The 15585-nt window shown below is 40.6% G+C and overlaps 2 protein-coding genes across 2 annotated transcripts in view; both read left to right on the top strand.

The window, feature by feature from the left end:
- The window catches only part of LOC142970300 (glycoprotein-N-acetylgalactosamine 3-beta-galactosyltransferase 1-B-like), a 7492-nt gene extending 1519 nt beyond the window's left edge, over nucleotides 1-5973 (top strand). The window contains exons 3-4 of the mRNA XM_076110440.1: nucleotides 2001-2665; nucleotides 3518-5973. Of these exons, the coding sequence (XP_075966555.1) occupies nucleotides 2001-2665; nucleotides 3518-3886 (1034 nt within the window). The 3' untranslated portion in view covers nucleotides 3887-5973. The remainder of the gene's footprint in view (nucleotides 1-2000; nucleotides 2666-3517) is intronic.
- A 788-nt stretch (nucleotides 5974-6761) lies between these two features.
- apof (apolipoprotein F) lies at nucleotides 6762-14972 on the top strand. Its single transcript, XM_076110438.1, has 3 exons — nucleotides 6762-11205; nucleotides 11317-12286; nucleotides 12806-14972. Exon 3 carries the CDS (start codon nucleotides 12839-12841, stop codon nucleotides 14147-14149), a length of 1311 nt encoding a protein of 436 aa, XP_075966553.1. The 5' UTR covers nucleotides 6762-11205; nucleotides 11317-12286; nucleotides 12806-12838; the 3' UTR covers nucleotides 14150-14972.
- Nucleotides 14973-15585: the final 613 nt, after the last annotated feature.

Below are 15585 nucleotides of genomic sequence, written 5' to 3'. Positions count from 1 at the left end.
TTACTACTGCTGTTGATACTTCTGCTACTTTGACTACATCTGCTGCTGCTGCTACTACTACTGTTGATATAGAACTACTATTGCTACTACTGCAACTTCTAATACTGCTGTTTTTTAATATTGTGGATGTAACCTTCAATCCAGTTGCTGTATTTCTTCTTTCAGATTCTTTTTGAAGTCTTTACAGATGTATCTGCCCTCGTTTAGATTGTTTCAGCACTTATCTGGGGTAAAGAAGTCATCGTTTGGCTCACTTCCCCATAGCTAGTTCTGTAATACAGCCACGTAGCTGTCTTACTAGTGTCCAGCAGATTTTCTTTCCACCGCGTTCCCACGCTGAGCAAAGTGGCTGCCATGTGAATATGTCGACACATATTCCCTTAACCAAGTTTTTATTTAAAGGATTAAATATCACCACCGTGTTCCCCAAACCCATTGAATCACAATATCAAGTTTAAGCTTCCTTGTTCCTTTAATAGGCCTGTGGGGTAGGGCAGTGTATCTGTCTCTCTTAGTCACTGCATTCTGCTTTATGGCTTATGGTCTGATACTAATGCAAAACTCAAAACGTGTATTGAAGTTCACAATATAGTTGTTCTTTACACCCAACTCTTTACGCAATAGACAGACTATTTATCTTGTCCACGTATCACATTTTAAAACCCTCTGAGGTCTCAGGGCAATTTCTCCATTTTTACTTCTTCTTAAATTCTTCTTTTTAGAGGTACTTGCATGTAGCATTATATCCAATTACGCAAGTTTTTAATATCAATATTTGTAGAAAAGTCTCCACTCTTTCTATAATGGGGCCTATATTTTTGCCTAGAGTACTGTGTAAAGACAGAATTTGGCCCTAAAGCTGAAAAGTTGAAGTCTGATTTTTGAAATTCATCAGATCTCTTGTAAAAACATACCTTTACTCATGTGGACGAATTGTTTTGGTGCTTGAAAGACTTTGCTTCAGACAAATAGTGTGATATATAACTGTTGTTCTCAGACAGAAGGCACTGTTTGTTTAGTGTAAAAGGTGCATGTGTGAGTACTGCCCTTTTTTCATTATTGACATACGCATCAGCTGATTGACACTAGACAAAGGGAGAATCGGGTCGAGCTATTTGTCCTCCAAGACATTGGAGCTGGCTAATGTGTGGGTGGGAGCGCAGGTGCATGAGGTGCTGGTGGCTGTGGTGGAGGCCCCTCTTCCGAGGTTTAGTCTCGACCTGGTGGCTGCTGGAGAAGTGCAGGATGTGCTTCACTGAGCCCTGGCAGCTTCGATTCCTCTCTGTAAAAAAAAAAAGTACAAATGTTTTCCATCACTACTAAGTTCATTGACAGAATGTTCTCACATCCTTTCTGCTTTCTACCTCCACCACCCCACACACACAACATTTCACACGAGGAATGTGGTGGCGGTGGGACCGTGTTTTCTTTCCCATTTTGCAATCTACGCTCTACACTTGAAGAGATTTACAGTTTGCTCGACCTTTAAGCAACGCAGTGGAGGAGTAACTTTGCAGAAGCTGAATGTACACACGGCTTTACAGTAACCAGGTTCCTACAGCGCCTGTAAACATATTCTCCAATTACCCTGTAACCTGTTTTCTCTGGTTAACCTGATTATTGATCAAGTGCCTGTAAACACGTGTGTGTGGTTGGAATTGAAAGTTGACCAAACATTTATTTTTGATGATCGTCTCACTGAATTTGGTTTGGATCTGTAGTTGTACCTCTAAATGTTTGTTCATTTTCTGATGCATATTATTTCATCTTAACCTCCATTTTATGATTGGCTTTTCATTTTTAACCATCCACTTTGAGTTCCTGGTTCTGGATTTATATGCTAAACCCTACACCCCATATTTGATTTCCTCTTTTGAATGTTGTCTTTTCCCCTTCAACAATATATTGTATTAACTATTGTATGATTGGATACTATCACAGTTTACTATGGAGAGATTACAGTGTGAAATGTTATATTACTATTTGTATCTCCTTACTAGGTGAGGATAGCAGCATGGCTGATGAACTATACAAAAAGGTGCGTATTCTTTGCTGGGTGATGACTGGACCCAACAACCTGGAGAAGAAGACTCGCCATGTGAAGTCTACTTGGAGTCGCCACTGCAATATCGTGGTCTTCATGAGCTCTGTGGACGACCCCGACTTCCCCACGGTGGGCTTAGACACAAAGGAGGGTAGAGACCAGCTTTACTGGAAAACGATCCGGGCCTTCCAATATGTCTACGATCATCACAGCAACGAGGCGGACTGGTTCCTTAAGGCAGATGACGACACCTACGTAATTGTAGACAACCTGCGTTTGGTTCTCTCGAACCACACGCCGGAAGAGCCGATTTACTTTGGCCGAAGATTCAAGCCCTTCGCCAAGCAGGGCTACATGAGTGGCGGTGCGGGCTATGTGTTGAGCAGAGAGGCTCTGCGGCGATTTGTAGAAGGATTTAAAAGCAAAGTCTGCACTCACACTAGCTCTGTAGAGGACCTGGCATTGGGGCAGTGCATGGAGAAAGTTGGAGTGCTGGCAGGGGACTCCAGAGACGCTGTGCAGAGGGAGACATTTCATCCATTTGTCCCCGAGCAGCACCTCACTGCCAAGTTTCCCAAGAGCTTCTGGTATTGGAGCTACTGCTACTACCCGATCTCAGAGGCAAGTGCAGCAAACATTCTGGACTTTCTCTTTGTTGTTGACGTGGTAGTACACTGGTTTGACGCAACTTCAGCACTGCTAATGTTTGAAAAGACAACTAGCTTAAGACGGACAACTATATGCTTGTTAAAACGGATGTACCGATCAAGTTCTTTTGCTCCCAATCCTGATCTAAAAGATTCAATATTGAGTATCTGCCGACACCGTGTTCCCATCAGATACTTCTATTTTCCTAATACGGCTGCATAGTGCACACTTCAATTAGGCTACATTAAAGGTATTACAATCAATCAAATATATATCCTTAACAATTGAATAGTTTAGTATTGCATTAAAAAAAACAATCCCTACATCCAATCTGTTCCTTAATGTTTTTTTATCATCATTTATACAAAACGTCAAAGTATGAAATAACAAACACTATGTAATCTTTTGGGCCTTGTCACAGTAAAAGTGTCCTCCAGTGTTTGTTGCTTCAGTGCAGCTTTTGCCCAAGTTACCTGAATGAACTGTATTCCGTTGAGAGTTTATGTTTGTCTTCTGTATATGTTTTGCATTGATTACATTAACAAATTACTCTTACTGGCTTTTTGCTTGCAATGGGGAGTGGTACAGTGAGTGTGGCTGTCTGTGAGTCTGTTTGACATCTGATGTAAAACAAAGGATCTGATCCGGCCAAGCCTTGACTCACCCCGATGTCGATCTTTGAGATAAAATTGGGACATTTGCCGAGGTCAACAAAGTTTTCCCATAGCTGTTTGTGGTCAAACTGGTTAATCCACAGTAACAAGGAAAGCTCAACCATTTTGTCTCTGTATTGTTGCATAACTACAATACTCTCTTTTTTCTCAGGGTCCAAACTGCTGCTCGGACTTGTCCGTGTCATTCCACTATGTAGATGCTCCACAGATGTATTTATTGGAGTACTACACATATCACCTGCGTGCCTTTGGCTACAGATATCGTTACCAGCCCCCCGTCCCGCTGGTGTACAATATTAAGCAGTCAAGTTCCCGGGATGCTGCAGAAGAAGGAAAAAAAGAGCTGACTTCTCAGGAGAAAGGGCAAGGAGAGGGGGATGATCCATCCAGGACTGACAAGAGACAGGATATAGATTCCCCTCCTGCTGCTGGTAAGGACCCTCCTGCTGCTGTTAAGGACCCTCCTGCTGCTGGTAAGGACCCTCCTGCTGCTGGTAAGGACCCTCCTGCTGCTGGTTAGGACCCTCCTGCTGCTGGTAAGGACCCTCCTGCTGTCCCAGCAGGCAAATAACAGTTTGACTGTGTGGGTGCGTGACGGAAACTGCTTATTCATTGTGATAATCTTCACTCCAATTTTTACACAAGTAGAAAATAAGTCCACTTTGATTTGAAATGTCTCCACACATACGTGCGTTTCTGAAGGACTGCTGCTAATGTGAATTGCAACTGCGAGACTGGTCTTAAGGCCAAGAGGTGATTTATGACTTACCCTCGTTTTCAGGTTTTTTTTAGGTGGTTTTACAGCTGAACATCTTCTTTAGACGTTGGGAATGGCTTTCTGTAACCTGCACTCATTTGTTAATTAACTAAAGCACCTTTTTAATCCACATGATACTAGTATGTTCCAGAGCCACTTCAATTTGATTAGTCAAATATTTTATCTTTGTCTTGACTTTTGCAAATCGCTTGTGGTTTGCTGGAGTTGTTTGACTTAATTTCACACGGATGACCATATGCCTTGGAAGCCAATATACGCCCAGAGCTGCTCAGACGGAGCATAAAGCTTTTCAGATCAAATTGAAATCAAAAAGTGCCTCACCTTGTACATCAGCCAAACACCCATTTGTCCACAGTGATTCGGGTTTTTTTTTTTTTTTTAACCAGTTTCCATGTCGCATCCCAAACTCGTCAGGCTGCGTTCAGAAGCATGTTCACGATAAAGTTAGGTGTAACGCTGTGTACACAATCTGTGGAGGACTTAATCAATTTTATTTGATTGTATGCTGCAGTAGCTCAGAGAAGCTTGATTCCATATGAAAAAAAAGTCTTATATTTGTGTCAAGTTTTTTATTTACATGAATAGGGCTGCAACTAACTATTTTTATTGTGGTCATCTTTACTGATTTATCTTCCAATTAATTCCAAATACATTTCTCAACTAACTTGAGAAATTGGCCTGTAAAATGTCAGAAAATAATAAAAAATGCCCGTTAAGATTTCCTAAAGTCCTAAAAACCAGGTCTTAAACCCCCCCACAAAATACAGATAGAAAGTTAATTTCAGCAGGAAACCATTGTTTGGAGGCATTCATATTTCTCTATGTCTAATAGAAATACATTAATGTGAGAATGATGCTTTTAAATAAAAAGTCCAAATTTATAAATGTATACAGTCCAGCCAAAGATTTGCATGAGGGATGATAACAGACACACTAGTCTGTATTTTTGTCAATCAATCCAGGTGCTTTCTATTTGTTTATGTCATTTGTGTATGTCCAGTTAACTGTATCCTTTTGTTCTCCACCATGGGGTTAATTTGATCTGGAATACAATACCTTGTCTGGCTGAAGGTGTGTTTAACCGGTTAAACACAAGGAAGACAAGGAAGTAGTTGGTTAAATATAATTCTTTGTTTGAAATGAAACGCAGTCTTCTCCAAATCATGTTTACCTGTGCTTCCTGAAACCAGTACTAGACACGCACACTTCTCATTTCTCCTCATCTCTTCCTTGTGGACTCATCAGCTTGTGCCTTGTCAATTTGAGATTGTATAATTCATCAGCTGCACACATGACGTTGCACTGTGACATCACCATGATGAGAGTGATGCTTTCAGATGGAGTATGATTTTATTGAATCCTTCCAATGTAATGAGTATATGGCCTTTGGGAAAGCCAGCAGATGACGTGTTCATGTCAGCAAGAATTTTTATTTTATTTTTAGTTTGTGTAATTAAAATGAAAAAAATCCAGTTTAAACCAAATCAGCATGTTTTGCATAATTGCTTCCTTTGAAATGAATTTGTACAACATTTTAGTAGCAAAGGACTATAGGGCAGATTCTTCTGCGGGCAGCTGTGCAAGCCCAACACATCTGGTCTCTGGTGCCTGTGATACCACACATCCAGTCCTTGACAATCTACTCCAACATTCAAATTTGATCTAAGGGAAAGGTGTACAGTACTGTATTTATATTTGAAATGTATTTATGTTGGTATTGACGTTTAAATTGAGTCAGCACACTTAAGTGTGTAAATTGATTTTGTGTGACCAGTGTGCAGGATCGTTTGGTACTTTAATCACTATAAATAAATGCATATTTTACTGTACATTTGTTTTGTTTTTACATTTGTTTACGTTATAACGAGTCAGAACAATTTCTATTGACGGTAGAAAAGCATCCATGCATGGTTAATGTGGCTTTTCCACCTCCCTGTGCTTTAATAACTTTGATACATCGTCCTCTGTTGTTACAAAGCTGTGAGGATTTATCAGTGCTGTGAGAGACTGCAGGTTTTACAGTCTGTGTTGAGGTGGGGGAGGCGCGACGTCCCACCACGGAAAGCGTTGAAACCTAAGTAAGGAAAACAAGGTTTTTAAAAGATTCGGCAACAAATTTTCTTTGTTTAATTTTGAGGAGGATGCACATCCATGCACATACCTCTGCCTTCCATAATTGATGAATTGGCCTCTCCTAGTTTGTAAATACTCCTCGGCACACGGACAATTCATTCCTGTTCATACAAAGAAAAAAATAACCTTGAAGTAGTTATCGTAATCGCTACATTAGTTGTTGCAATATTATTTTTTCAAACCAGACTAAGTTTTATTGAAAGTTTAGTTTTATATATAAGTGTGTGTGTGTGTGTGTGTGTGTGTATATATATATGTATGTATGTATGTATGTATGTTTATACAAAATATTTTTCTAACATGTTTATATAAAATTAAAAATCAATTGTTATACTTTTTTCAAATCTCATACTCGATATCTGCTTCAAGTGTCCGGGCTTTTGTCAGTCTACGATGTTATGAATCAAAAATCTGCACATATTTTTGGTGGAAAATTATCGGTGTGCTATCAGTTTTGTAATACTGGGAGTTATTTCATTTTTGGTATTGATAAAAAAAAAATCATCATGCACAAATGTTTATTTGTCCTACAAATAGTCACACAATGCACTGTAAAAAGCGTATCGTAAATCGACCGTTATTGTATGACTTACTCAATGCTCTCTGTTGCTGATTTCACTCACCTGTTCGCCGCCCCAACATATCAGCGAAGATGTGATCAGTGTGTCCTACACAAGATGAACAGAGAAATGTAATATACCATACCATAATATGTTATGTCATTACAGAAAAATGCTGGAAGCTGGTTTCAAATTCACTTTTTATTGGTGTTCCTGTGGCATGCAAAAAGAGTCTGAGGTTAGACGACAGAAGCTCCCGTGTCAGTGAGAGTGTACTGTAAGACGTGGTGTGAATAAAATAAACTCACTCTTTGGTTGAGCAACACTTCTCCTTCCCATTAGACCCACAAAACTCTCATAGTCGATGTCTTTAAATCTCTTCAGCTCTGCATGTTCTCTAGCACAGCACTCCGGCTTAGCCTGAAAGACAAAACATCCTTTAGCCTGTTGGAAATTATTGGGCTTTTCACCTTCCCACTATAAAAATGTTTTGAAAATCTGCAGCAATGACCTGAAAGGATCAGGCCATAAGTCACTTGAGTTTGTAAATATTATTTAAATGACTGAATAAATTAAAGCTTTATCCCCCCCTATAGGGGGATTTGCTTTGCACAGAGAGCATATAAAAGAACATCAACAACCATGCATGACCGCACATAATATACTTACAGCATTAGTATCATAAAAAACAATATAAAAAGCTTTAAAATGGGAAATCGATAAGGGACATCAGGTGAAAAAGAGGTTCAGACCATGTGATCAAAGTTTGTTTAGCAGCTGAATGCTGTGTGGGACAAAGGATGTGGTGCCTCTTAGCCCGCATCCTGCGCATATTACCTGAATCCTGAAGATAATATAAGACTACGGGTATTTCTCATTTCCAAGTTTTGTTCATCTTTGATTCCTTTCCTCCCGCCCACGGGGGATGAGAGGAGAAGAGATGCAATTATTCAAGGCAACATCCTCCCCAATAGCCCCTCTGGCTACCCTCTTTAATTCTAGAAATATGTTTTAGTAATTGGGACGTCCTTCAAGGTGGCGTGCTCAGATCGATTTCCAGGTCACAAGCTGGAGGAGCAAGGAGACCAGGAGGCGCAAAATTGAGAAATGAGAAAGGCCCTCAATGTGTCTTACCTCTGTCAGTGGTTTGTAGGTGTATTTCCTACATCCAGACTTCACAGGAAATAAGACAAGGACGACCAAAGCAACCAGGGAAGCATGAGTGCCGCAGCCGTTTGGGGTTCTCTCCATCACTCTGAAACAGAAATCAGATGGTTGGTTTATGAACATGTAGCCTAGAAATAATATCAGCAAAAACTATAGGCCAGGAGTGTATCTTCATAGCTCCAAAGCTGACACTGTGTGTCACATAATCAGGGTTGAAATATTTTTATGACTCCTTTTTTTGATTTGTTTACTTTCTTTGCATATTATTTTCATCTCTTCAGCTTAAAAAAAACCCCCAAGCTCACAGATCTCTCACGTACGTACTGTAATTATCTAAGTGACAAGTTTTTAAATTATTATAATATAGGATAATATAGATTAGAATATATCTGTAGGCTACATTCACAATCAGGCCTAACATCACAGGGTCTCAGGTCTTTAATTGTTTTAACAGTCACACTTGACTTTCATATGTGAAGCCCAGATGGCAAAATAGGTCAAATAGAAAAAGGGTTAAATTCGTCAACTATTTATTAATTAAATCAGATTAAGTTACTGAACTGAAAAAATGATTTTTCGGAAGATATGCATAAAATTCAGATTAAATGGACAATTAAGATTGTAAAAATAACTGAATGATGAATACAAAGCGAGTTTAACAAAAATTTAAAGGTGCAAGATCAGAGATTGGGAGCATTTCGATTGCCTCTGATTGGCTCTCAACATGTCGACGGCGAACTGGCGGCTTATAGCTAACGATGCTAACAGTGCTAACAGTGCAACCCACGGGGAAAGTGCTGACAGAGCCAACAGTGTTTACCTGTGGGTGATACGCTTCCTTCACGACGCTGTCAGCCAGGACGGCGTTATTAGTTTCAACTGCCGTATGAGAGCAGTGCAGAGCAGCAGCCCTGCGCTAACTATTGGGGAACACTCACATGTACTAACATTTCTAATAGAGACGTGCGGTTGGCCTGGCTAGGCTGTCAGCAAAGCAAAAAGAAGCTCTGATTAAATAGAGGAAGAGCTACTTTATTGTCTGCTCAGATAGACATTACCAAACCTGCAGTCAATCAATTTACTCACTTATCCAATAAATCATACAAGTTTGACAAAAAGAGAATATAAGCATTTAATCAGAAAAAAAAGCCTGGTACAGAATCTTATTTGTGAACAATGACCTCTCATGACGTCATAAGGCTCCTTTATCACAATAATCTATTTCAAATGAATCACACAACATGAACGTCTCACCTCTTAACAGTGTTGAAAGATCTTGATCCGTCCAACAGTTTACTTGATACCAAAGGAACTCAATGCCGACTGAAAATGTGTCTCTCTGCTCAGCAGCCTCTTATCTCAATTATTACAGTCTGTGAGCTCATTTTGTAATCAAATTAGTGCTCCACCCACCACCCAAACTCCCCTCCCACCCCTATACACACACACACTTTCTCATTAGTCTTATCAAATAATTGAAAGCGTCAACAAGAGAATATAAATAAAATATAAAAATAAAAGAAGTATTGCATCTTTTCACACTAGGTTATCTAACAAAATAAATATTCAAATAAAAAAGTTTAATGTGGTACACCAGTGACTAATTAATCATTAGTTATGCCATGAAGCCCATTCTTACTGATTAAACAGGGAAGAATCTCTCTACGAGTTGACCCAGTAAGTCTGAAAATCAGATATGCCACAAGGAGCGATACACATGGTTATAAGATGGATGCATGAACTAATTTAATATAGCACTATTTACCATAAATATTATACTTGTTTTGCTTATTACAACTGCAAACAAATTGCAAAAACTTGAAGTACAGTGTATGTGTGTGTGTGTGTGTGTGTGTCTCCCAGGAGATATTGAGCACATTATGTGCCTGTGTAAGTGGACTGGACTTGGAAACAGCGTACGCCCTGTAAGCGGATATTGCTTTTATGTCAACACCGTCAATAACTGGTGTGTAAGAGCCGACAGACAAATAACTCCCACACACTCTGAACCAATGAAAGGACAAACGGAAGCCTTCCGGCTGACCCTTTCCTTCCACAGACAAATACCCACAAAGTTTCATTTACACCCACCTGAAATTAGAAAGGTCATATTTGAGGAACAACAAAACAACAACTCATCCTAATCCATACTGTGTTCATGACAGCATTTACAGTGGCACTGTTGGATGTGTCCTTTTTTTAACCAAACTATTTGTATTTAATGGAAAATCAACACTTGATTTCTGATTGCCTGATTGTCTTGAAGCTTTGACGTCAACTCAAACTAAACTCTTCATAGCACTGCCCTAATGAAGAGTATTGATTGATCCATTTGGCATCCAGTCTAAGACTTTCCAAATATATCACATTTTACACCAGTGGCTTCTTTTGTGGATGTGTTCTGCCTGATTGACACTTCTTCAGTCTGTCGTTAGTTCAGTTCCACCTGCCAGGATGGGACGTCTCACACCTTTATCATTCCTATTAGTAAATGGAGTTTGGTGACCTTACAGGGAGCAGGTGAAAAAGCTTATATAACTGTGTTGTTCTGTTACACTCCTTTCTTTTGTATACATCTTAATTGTTCTATAGAAATAGATTACTTTGCAGTAAATATAAAATACAATATATAACACATGAGGCCTAAAAATGCCTGTCTAAAACTTTACATCCTGTTGAGAAGAAAGAAAAGGCAACATCTACTAACTACCCAACAGTACATTATGTACGGTTGATTGTTAAGGAAAAAACTGTCTAACATTACATATTCCTATTCTGACACAGTTTCTAAAGTAACTTTAGTTTCACATTTAAATTATGTCTGGATCTTCAAAACACTCTGTAAACTGCATAATACAACTATTAAAACATTATAAGTCGCTCACAACTAGTGCCTCCAAGTTCAAGAGTGAACTTGGACTACAGACTAAGACATGATAATTGCACTGGGACTATTGGTGTGAGATCATGAGACTCACAACAAATGAGCTGATACTCCCTGACGATTAATGAAACCTCAGGGGCACTTTTTAGCACACTTTTTAATGGAGTATACCAAGTGTTAATTATACTCAGTTCCCGGCAGAAATTAATTCGTAAACCATCATACTTTATGAATCACACCTGCAAATTGTCAGATTTTTCAAATTGGTGAAACCCAGAGGGCTGCTTCCCTATATCCAGGCTCCCTGAATAAAACAGGTGAGAACATAATAACAACCAACAAATCCACATTTAACTTGCAGGCAGTACACAGTATGACACGTTGGCTTCAGTCTAATGATGTTAATGATTTTAACTTTCTTTCTTCAGAGTGGCTGAGGCCAGCTGCGGATTAGGTCTCCATTCTCTGAGAGATCACAACCTTTCGTCTCCAGCAGGGGACAATGAAGGAGCAGAATCTCCCCCTCGACGAAACCATTTTGGAGGAACTGAGGAAAGAAAAAGAGGAAAATGAATAAGAGATGGAGACAGAAGTGAAAAAGTACCTTTGTCTGTGTGTTATTTGGTGCTGATGCTGCAGCCTGAAACAAGAAGGGTGCCACATAGAGGCTGTGACCTTTTTTTCTATACAACATACGAGGTTTTCATAGGACAGCGACAGCCTGCTCCAGGGCAAAGCCATGCTATTCTGGGTGCTCTGATTGTCAAAGAGATGGACTTTTACCAGCAGCTTTTATGTGTGAGTGAATGGGGCTTCAGAAAATAGAAGAAAACCTTTTCTAAAGGAAGTTAGTACAGGAAAGTGATGTGTTAAGATGTTGCAACAATGAGCAGGTGTGCAGTGACAACAATACATCAAGTGGAGTTGTCAATGAGTTTAGTCTTTACCTCAGATAGCCCCTCGTCTTCCTCACTTATCACTTTTCCTCGCATGCTCACGGCATGAGGGGAGATTTCTTTCAAGTATTTGGGTCAAAAACAAAACCTACCGCCTGAGAGAGAACAGCGGGATGGGGGAGGGATGAGCGGATAGTGGGGCAGACAAACAAAACTGCTTTAGAACACATGGACTTTCCCCACATGAATCAATATTCAAGCCCTGAGATCCCTGTTGAGCAATGAGGACAAAGAGAAGCAGCAGCTGAAAGACAGATGAGACAGAGGGAGGGCTGTGGGATGTCATGTGTAAAGGAGGAGACTCTCATTGGAGGCAAAGAGAAAGAAGACCGCTATGCACATTTTGAGGGGAAAAAACTAACACAAAAAGCATCCCCCTACACGCTGAAGCCATCTTGGTCGCACTGCTACATTCTGGACTCCACGTCTGATTGTTTTTAAGGTAGGTGCTGGACACAAAGCTGCCACAGGATCAAAAGATGCAATGAAATTAAGAAGTTGTGGGTGGAACAACATTTCTTTTTGTAGTCATAGTTAGTACAGGGAAAAGAGGCCAAGCTCAGTGTCGAGGCCCTGTATTGGGATGTGTTGCTCTTTCTTGCACATTTTAAAATATTGATTTTTTTGTTTGTTTGTAATGTAGACAACATAAATTTAATGTGAGGGCTTTATGCAGGCTGACTAGATTAAAATCTAAAATTATACAATATAGACCAATAACTATACAGTATATTGTGCCACTAGAAACATTACAAATGAGAGTTATGAGTCATTTAATATTTTCTTCATCTACAGTGAAACAGGTGCAGTCACAAGACTGGATAGCCTAAACTAGCCAATGAATCATTGCGTGAGAGTAAAAGACTGACGTACTCGATTGCAGGATCAGCAGTATGTGCAACAAGGACTCATGTTGCTGGGTTGTTTTTCTTATTATTTTCTCCTGTGTTTAATGTTGTAGCTTTGGGGGAAAAAAAGCTCAAACAACACTGGAATGATGTCCTCCAAGTTGAAGTGGCTGATTGTGATCCAGCTCCTGCTGAATGAACAGGCTTTGTGCAGGGTCCCACCTCCTCTGGCGCTGAGAAACACTCTGCTTCCAGGAGCTGACTTCAATGAAGCGGGAGAGGAAACAGCCAAACAGGATCATCCGTCTCTCCTGGGGCCCAAACTCCAGCTCGGTATCCCATCTGCAGAAAACCCCGATCCTGCACAAAAAGAGAAGAGAGTTCGATCTGCCGAAAACATAATATCGGTCCTCAGGACAAAGCTTCCGGAGCAGATTCAAGATCACCTCCACATTCAGGGGAACGTCAGCTGTGAGGAGCTGCTAGCTGCCAGCACCTTGGACGACCCATCATCCTCCATGTTCCCCCAGGAGCTCCTGGGTCTCTCTTTAGTGCCCGTGTTGGTGGTGGCAGGCTGCCAACAGGAAGCACAGACCCTGGTGCTCAAGCTGCACGACCTGCTGGGAGTGGCTGACACGGAGGAGCTCCTGATGGAGGTGCAGGGTCTGATAGAGAGGAGGGTGAGCAAGTCTGCATCCACGCCTGCACCTGCATCATCGCCTTCAGGGAGGAATCAAGCAGGGCGCCACATGGAGGCTGTGATGTTTAACATCCAGCAGCTGACCATGGTGGGAGAAGGTTCCTCCAAGCATGAAGGGCATTGTGAGGGTTGGACCAGGGTGAGTGGAACCACACTGGCAGGAACAGCTGTGGAAGGAGCCACGGGTGATCTAGAGGAGGCTGTGAGCGCCTGTGAGAGACTGGGAGTCCTGTGTGCTGGTGTGACCAGCAGTGGACCACTCAAACCTGGGAAGTACCAGGGAGTGTTGAAGAAAGGCAGTCGCGTCTTACCCTCTGAATCCACAGAGTCTGAATGTTGGATCCGTCAGTGCAGCGCAGAGGAGGATGCTTCGACTGCCGCTGCCTCGGGTCGCCGGGTGAGGCGAAGCCCCCAGAGGAGCTGCATCAACAAAAGCGAGGAGCGCGTATACAACGTGGTGGAGTGGATCCCTGGAGTCAGCACCCTCTACAACCTCGGCACAGCTGTGTATTATGCCTCTGTCAACTGCTCGGAGACAGCCAAGGAGAGAGCCATCCTCAGCGCGGTTGACCTCGGCACAGATGCTCTCATGGTGGCCACAGGGGGGACTGCCGGGGTGGCAGGCTACGCTCTGGGCGCAGGGGTGAAGACCGGTGTGAAAGCAGGCGTCAGGTATCTGCTCAACTCCATGAAGCAGGAGGACGACGTGCTGGTGAACCAGTTCAACTCGGAGGATGGCGTCATCACTGTCCAGTAGACTGAAGGAGCAATAAATCCGCATGTGAAGCTTTAGCAATATCTTTATATTTAGTTTATACATTAAATAAAAAAAGGACAGTGACACAGGATCAGTGTTTGTTGGCTGACATGGTTGATGAGTAACATATTGGTTTACCAGGAGTTATATAAAGTAGATTATTTGAAAAACAAGATTACACGTTTGTATTACTCAGTGGATTATCAGAAGTTTTTAAATGGGGAAAAAAGCTTTTTATTTGTGTGACTGCACAAACTTCATTTTACACAGTTTGACACACTGATTCTTTTTTATTGAAGATGTCAGTGATTTTTTGATTAGTTTGTAAAATATGTAAATTAGTTTATGTTTTAAGACAACATAGAAAAATGCAATGAAATTTACTGAGAGTAAAAAGGTAATTACACTACAAATTAATTGCAAACAAGCTTTAACAAACATTAAGTAAGCTTTTAACCTTTTCTGCTTGTAGAAAAATAGCTCCTTTTGTGTATAATTGATTAGATAGTTGAACAATGTATCATATTAAGCAACAACTTCTGAAGAACAGGTCTCAGGAAATTAAACCTCCAATCCCTCAAGACTTTCATTTTGCTCTACATCTGGTGTTTTTTCTTCTAGTCATTGTTCTTCGTCACTCTTGTTGTTTTCTTCCCTTCCATGAAAACGTTTTTCCAGGTCAGAGTCACATTCCCACCTCTGGTGTTAATTGCAGGGACAATAGACTGAAAACTAAGTTTTGTAGTTTTACCGGTATATGTTTTTTAATTATTTTTCTTTTAATGTCAATAAATTGTATATTAAATCTCTATGTGTGCATACAGTGACTGTCAGTGTGGTAATTGTGCACTCTCATATTGCTTGTATTGTAATTGTCTTGTGAAAGAAACAGTGAGCACCTGATAAGTAGGGAAATAGTATTCGATTAAACTATATTTTCTATTTAGGCTAAGTCATGATGTGCAGAGTTTTCAAGTGTTTTATTAGAAGTCCGAGCCCACAGGCACTAAGAAAAAAAGTTTTTTAATTGGGAGTAAAATCATCTTTACTAAGTTTAGGTTACACTTTAGGACTTTTAGACCTAATTTAAAGCTTATTTATTTTACGGGACTGAAAAGGCTTTTTTTCATGAAAGACATTTGGACATGTCACAGTGTACAGAGCACAGGTCCACTTTGACTTTGGTTTCAGGGTGCTGGTATTGTTCATGCTGACTCACTGTCAAACTGACATGACATACGGAGACATTGGTAGTGTTATTTATATTTGAACTACGATGGCAGGTCACAATTCCTGCTGGGAAAATTGTAACTGAATGTCTATTTGAGGCCTATTTGAACCCAGCTGGCTGAATATTTGACTGTTGAATTTGCATGCTCTCTCTATTTCTATCTGGTTCTTCTCCCACAGTCCAAAAAAGGGGCAAGTTAAGTGAA

Source organism: Anarhichas minor, unplaced genomic scaffold (assembly GCF_050575085.1).
Source record: "Anarhichas minor isolate MPS153535 unplaced genomic scaffold, ASM5057508v1 ptg000043l, whole genome shotgun sequence".
Lineage (NCBI taxonomy): Eukaryota > Metazoa > Chordata > Actinopteri > Perciformes > Anarhichadidae > Anarhichas > Anarhichas minor.
Note: the sequence above shows the minus strand (reverse complement) of the source record. Positions and strands in the feature narration are given on the sequence as shown.

Coding starts and splice junctions, on each gene's coding strand:
- apof (XM_076110438.1), top strand. CDS start 12,839: ATGATGTCCTCCAAGTTGAAGTGGCTGATTGTGATCCAGCTCCTGCTG.